Source organism: Parasteatoda tepidariorum, unplaced genomic scaffold, assembly GCF_043381705.1.
Source record: "Parasteatoda tepidariorum isolate YZ-2023 unplaced genomic scaffold, CAS_Ptep_4.0 HiC_scaffold_2874, whole genome shotgun sequence".
Classification (NCBI taxonomy): domain Eukaryota; kingdom Metazoa; phylum Arthropoda; class Arachnida; order Araneae; family Theridiidae; genus Parasteatoda; species Parasteatoda tepidariorum.
Window position 1 is genome coordinate 1 of NW_027261603.1, and position 7,053 is coordinate 7,053.

Here is a 7,053-nt window from a genome sequence, read left to right on the forward strand (position 1 = left end):
GAGCTAGTAAGGCCGAACGCTCCGTTCTTAGAGTAAAAGTGCGAGCTTTGCGCCAAAGTGACGTCACTAGAGGAAATCGGAGGATTGGCGCGGCAAGAGTTACTTCAAAGAAGTGAACCAGCCCTTCTATTCTCTTTAGCCCTGGAAACAGCTGCGATGTTTATTGAATTGAATGCAGAAGTAAGAATAACACACAGCTTACATGTACTTAGTGAATGATTCATTGCACACTATATCGAAAGCCCATTAGACAAAGCCAAGTAGACAAAGTGTTATCTATCATACAACAAAAAATACATTGTCGATGATAGTTTGAATTTATTCAAACTTATGGTTTGAAGCAAAAGTTGATCTGCTAACGTTGAAGTTATAGAATGGTTTTGAACTCTTATCTTCTTTTATTGTTAAATGTGTGATTTTTCTAACGAATTTATATTTATTTATCATTTTTTATTGCTATATGAAAATTACTTTTCTTAAAGTTGTCTATTAATATTTTTAAAAAATTTTATCTATTTATTCTGTATTTTTATAAAAATGCTTTTAAACTCTTAGGAGCCATTCTTGTAGAGAAACCAAATATAAAATGGTCTGATGTTGCTGGCTTAGAAGGTGCAAAAGAAGCCTTAAAAGAAGCTGTTATTTTTCCTATTAAATTTCCCCTTTTTTTTACCGGTAAAAGAAAACCTTGGAAAGGAATTTTATTGTTTGGTGTAAGCTGTATTAAATAGATATTTAAAATATTCTGCGTCCTCTAGTATGCAGAAATACTGTTTTGCACTGTATAATACATATTTCTCTTTTAGCCTGCTGGAACAGGAAAATCTTTCCTGGCAAAAGCAGTTGCCACTGAAGCAAATAATTCCACCTTTTTTTCTGTCTCACCTTCAAGTCTACTTTCTAAATGGAGCGGTGAAAGTGAAAAGTAATTATTTTTATGATAATTTATTTAAAATTATTCCCCATATTCTAATTTTTACAAAAATGTCAATCTTTGACAACTGTAACTAGTAAAACTAAAGTTGTATCTTAAAAATATGTTTAACTGTATTTTGTTATATATTGTTATGGTGCGTGTGATTTTAATTAAGATTTCAAATTTCAAAAATTAAACCATAAAAATTAAAATCTAAAAATAACTTTAAATTTTCGCATATTTTTGAGTTTAACACTAGATTGCCTAAGGAAGTCATTTTGACTGCTTTTAATTTTAATTAGAAAAACAATGATGTATATAATGACACAATTTCTTAGAATTTTGTGACTTTTTGTACAACATATAATTTTTTTTATTGTTAATATTTACTAATAACTTGTTATGTAACTGTAGATAATATTAAAAAAAAATGTTAAAAATTAATTTTAAACAAATTTATTTACGCATTCAAAATCCCGTCATTTTGACTGCTTCTGGGCAATATAGGTATATACTAATTTTCCGTCCTTCTAGTGTTAAACAATGCGATGGTGGAGTAACTTTTTATATATTAGAAAAATCAAATGCTTTTCATTCTCACAAAACTCTGATTTTTTTTTTACTCTGACATTTTGTGCCATTAACATAATTAGCATTGATGACGCATGCAGAACTGAACCTGACAGTCATTTATAACTCATGGTTATTTAAATATTATTGATCCAAACGTTTTAAAAATTAGGAGTTGTCGACGGACCCCCAAAATATGACTGATGGACCCCTAAGGGGTCCATGAACCACAAGTTAAGAAACCCTGCTGTAAAGAATGTAAATTAGCTAAATGTAAAAGAATTTCGTTTAAACCAAATTTAAGTATAACGTCTTAAGAAGCCTTTAGAACTTTTACATATGGACGTATGTGGGCCAATGCCTGTCATTTCACATGGTGGAAGTCACGTGAAAGTATTTTCTTTCTATCACTGACGATTTTTCAAGGAAAGTTACCGCTTTTCCCATTAAAAAAGAAATCTGATGTTTTTAATAGTTTCATAAGATATCAAAAACGAGCTGAAAGATTTTTAAACTGTAAAATTGTAAATGTTAGAACTGATAATGGCATGGAATTTTGCCATAAAGAGTTTTGTGATTTTCTTGAAAATGAAGGTATAAAAGCTGAGCGTACTAATGCTTATACGTCAGAACAAAATGGTGTTTTGGCGTATTTTTCTAGTATTGTAACAGTTGAGAATTATTTTTTATTCTACCAATTTAATATGTTTTAAAATAAATGTATTGCTTTAGAAACTGCGTTATCTTTGTTTTGTTGACAAACAGATACAATGATATTCTGCGACAATCTCGGATGTCAAACCATCGATTTTGGTATTTACTTGATTTAACAGTTACGTATTGCGATTTTTATTCTCGCGATTTAAATATCGTACATTGTTATTCCTATTTACGACATATAAAAATCCAATATCGCGATTTGTATTTATGCATTTTTAAACCCTATGTAATGATTCGTATTCGCGCGGGTTTAAATGCCAATGTCGTGATTCGTTTAAGCGGTTGTAGTTTCCAACATATGTATATTTTCGTATTTATAAGTGATTTAAAAATGAGACATTGTGATTCCTAATCACGCTATCTAAAAATTACTCATCATGATTTGTATTTTTACATTTTTGAAATCCAATTCACATGGGTTTCATATTCATGATTTAAAAACCATGTATCAGGATCCATATTCTCTAAATTTACAATTAAATATTGCAATACTTATTTACACGATTTTAAAATCGTGCATGTGATTCATATTTATGTGAAGTGATTCATATTCATACAATTTTAAAATTAATCATCGGGATTTATAATCAGATGGTTTAAAAATTGCTGTCAAATTTTTGGATATCATAGCTTCTACATATTATTTTATGTGTGTGTTATGAGTGTGTGTAACTTAAAAAGCTTCAATTAATCTTTTTATGTTATTCTTCTTCTGTAAATCCTTTTCTTAATTTATTATTTAAATCGAAGCACTTTCTCACACTTTTAAATTCACACCCTGTCCTTTAACCTATTTTTGGTTCAAGTATGCATTAATAACAGTAAGACATTTTTCCCTTTGCTCTTTCTGGAAATCGTGCGACCTATTTAATAAAACCAATTACAATTGCTAAGATTTCCCTTATTCCCTAAAATAAAACATTTTACGGATTTGCTTTGCAAATTTTCCATTACTTTTATTGAGGAGCACAACGATTTCGTGTCCACTTTGATAACTGTTCTCTGTCTAATAATTAGTAAATAAATTTTGTACCTAAGACCTGTTTTTATACTTCCACACGACAACGACGTTACATATGTACATATCTTGGCCAAAGAATACCTGGTTTGCCATGGTACATATATAATATTATATATATATATTCTTGGATTTCCTCTTCTTTGCTTTCTGATTTCTCTCATCCCTGTATAACGACAGAGCTTTAAAATAAGCTGGAAGCTTTTTTAAGAGGGAAATGAAAATCATGTTTCTTTAAATATTAGATTTGTTCAAGTTTATGCGCATTTTAAAAATATTATAAAATTGTTATTTATTTATTTATTTTGAGCATGAAAAAAATTCTTTCAAAAGGCTATAATTTTAAAAACATAAAAAAATATTTATTAAGAGATTTGAGCTTTGTTATAAATTTTGGTCTTTTAGCTATACCAAGACTTTTTTTTTCTGTAGATGGAATCATATGCTAATATCATTCTTTTTCTCTCTGCATTTGAACATACAACTGTATGTAACTATTTATTAGCACATATAGATCATTTTTGAATGGTTTAACCATCTAGTTTCTAGATAATATAATAATATCTAAATACTTATATTCTTCTAACATGAAAGGAAGTTATTTATGTTAAACAAATATTTATGTATAAAAAGAAAAAAAATTCAAAACTTTTGTGCGTGTATAGTTCGTTCACCAGGAGTTGAGACTTGGCTCCACCTCCTCGGACGCAGAGTTCATTTCAGCGCGGGAGTTAGAAGAGAAACATCTCCGTTGTTGAAATTGAGACAACCCTTAATTTGCGCCAAACACAGAAAGTGAATTCTTTTTCAGTCACTTACTTCTGCTAATATACCTTTTGTTACACTAGCTAATTAAATATAGTTTAAATTTAAAAACTGCTGTTCTCCCATCGAAATGTCTCATAAAGGACAAACTATAAGAAACATCATAAAAAATGGTGCAAAATATCATCAAATTTATGAAATATTTATTGTTAAAAAAATGCACATAAAGTTTGCGAAATAAATATTTTTGCCAAACGATCGNATATATATTTTTATATATATATATATATATACAAAGTTCTAAATGTAAGGAAAACATGGAAAAAATTACAGAGCAATGAAAAATGAGAAAAAGATAAATAATAATTATAAAAATCCGAAAAAAGAGAAATAAAAGATATAATCTTTTCATCAGCTCATACGATTGTATCCGCAAAAAGGAGTGCTTTCTAATATTGTATCAATATAACCAAAGATAAAATGTATCAATACAATAATGTGAAGAGTACTCAAAAAAATTTTACAACTTAAATGGAACACATTAAACAAAAATATCATGTAAAAACAAATAATAAAATATAAAGAAAAAAAAATGAATAAAACGAAACTATAAAGCGAGTAGTGAATTCAAATGAACTTATATGAATGGCAAATTTTTCAAGAATAATTTGAAATATTTTCGTAACAAGATTGCCAGATTATAAAATATAAAAACAGAAGCGCAAATTGAGGTAAAAACGCAAATAGAGGAGTTTTGTTTTATACTGCTCTCTTACAACAGTACTGGTCCCGCAGTGGACTGATCGTTAAGACACGGTTCCCAGCAGATCACCGATGTCAAGCATCACTGATAGTGGTCAGTGTGCGGGTGGGTGACCACTTGGATCAGCCTGCGTAGGGACCGAGGGTGTGCGGTATTGGTCCTCTTTAAACTGTTCTACCGTAAAGTGCTCAACTTCGCGTGCAGGTCGTCGGGCTACCGAAGCGGGGGTGCCATCCCCTCCTCAGAGGATCAAAATTGTGATGGCATGTCTTCGGATCATCCTCCGGGATGTTTCCCAGACCGTCACTAATAGCCCATTGTGCAGCTCTAGTGCGACGTAAATGAACAAAAACAACAACTACAGCAGTACTGAAGTGCGTTTGATTTGTTAGTTACCAAGAATAGGCCTAAGAATGGATGTGCGCAAGGTAATATTACTATACTGGATAATTTAAAGAAGTTGACAATTAATAATTTTAGAATATTAACTTTTATTTAAGGGGAGGGGGAAAGAAAAGAGAACGAAACATGAGTTGCCTGTTCTGCACATAATTTTAGCCACGGATTTGCCCGAAATGGATTTGCACATGGTGAAAATTATATTAATTAACAAGGAAGTTTTTTAGTAAATGTATTTACAATAATATACAATTAACTCAATGCTTTTATATAGAATTTAATTACTTTAGTTGGGTATCCATTGTTTTTTTATCAAATTTTGAAAGATAAGCATTACTATATATTCTTTTAACTCTATTCATTTGATTAAAAATGGTATTTAAATAGATGTTCTTAGAAACATTAGAATTCCAAGTATTTAATTTATTTATATTAAAATTAAAATAATTTCTTTTATCGTATAAATCAACAAAGCAGATATTTTCTTTCATAATACCCAAATCCAAAAAATTGAAATTAATATTATCATCAAGATTACAAAGCAATATTAATTCCTCAGGGTAAATATTATTTAATAAAATAGTATAATCTTGAAAATAAAAAATAATTAAATCTTCAAGAAGTCTAAAAACAAATTTAATGTTAAGAGTATAATTTTTTTCATAATAATGCAAAAATAAGTTAGCTAAGAAAGATGAAAAATTAGATCCTTGTGGTATTCCATCAATTTCAAGAAAAATATATTTTCTTTTGTAAAGATAATTATTAAAAAGACAAAAATAATTTGGAATTTCCCGATAATTAAATCACAATTAAGGATATTTTTAAAATCATAGTAATAACTCAAAAGAATATATTTTAGTTTAGAAAGGGGAATGCTATTGAAAAGATCATCGAAATCAAGTGTGGCAATAGAATTAATTTTCTTTTGTTTAATAAATTATAAAATCGCCTTATTATTAGTGATAATCCAAGAAAACCCTTCTTTAATAATATTGTTAATAATTTTATTTAAGTAGTTAGAGAAAATTGTGTCAGGTTTAGTTAGGTAAGTATTAGACCCACATGTGATTGTTCTAAATTTTATAGAAATTTTATGAAATTTAGGATTGATAATTAAATTACTGATAACAGACAAACTCATAAAAAAATATATTTAGAAAAGGGTTTTAAAGTAACAACCCTTGTAAAATTATTACTAATTAGAAAATATTAATGAATGGTATATGTGTTCATATTTATTTTTTGTAAAATGGGGTTCCTTTCATAAAAAGTGAAGTCAGATTTTGCTAGTAACTTCGTGAAAATCTTAAGAGATTAACTCTGTCTACTAAATTGTTTTACAATGTTAACTGAGATATATTTATTGCAAATTTAATAAAATGTATTAGCAAATATTACTATTGAAAAGTTTATTGAAATTCTTTTAATAACAAGCTTCAAGTTTTTATACATTGCATGACTTGTTAATGTATTCTTTTTTGTTGTTGTCCTTTTTAACTAAAATTATGAGTTTGTTTGTCAAAACATTGTAAAATGTACTTACAACTTGCTTTTATTAAGTTCAACTCATACATCACTACTTCATTTTTAAGTATGACTTCAACTTTATCACTTTTATAGGTTAGTGAAAAATCTATTTGATATGGCGCGACAACAAAAGCCTAGTATTATATTCATGGATGAAATAAATTCTTTGTTTAGCTCACGATCTAATAATGAATCGGAATCAGCCAGGGGAATAAAAACAGAATTTTTAGTTCAGATGCAAGGTAATTTTTTTATGTGTCTATATCTATATGACTTTTCTGATTTTCTTCATCGTATAAATATGACTAAAATTATCATGCTATCTATGCATTCTAACGTTTACTATATGTAGGATAAAGGGGGTGAAGCGAG

General features: G+C 28.6%; 1 protein-coding gene across 1 annotated transcript; it reads left to right on the forward strand.

Annotated features, from left to right (window-relative positions):
* Positions 1 to 482: 482 nt before the first annotated feature.
* On the forward strand, positions 483 to 6,923 carry LOC107442822 (vacuolar protein sorting-associated protein 4-like; the record flags this gene model as incomplete). The annotated part of the gene is given in 3 exon segments (XM_043057255.2): positions 483 to 713; positions 807 to 925; positions 6,775 to 6,923. Coding segments are annotated over 3 exon segments (499 nt in total), but the record flags the coding sequence as incomplete, so codon positions are not given.
* Between the last annotated feature and the right edge of the window lie 130 nt (positions 6,924 to 7,053).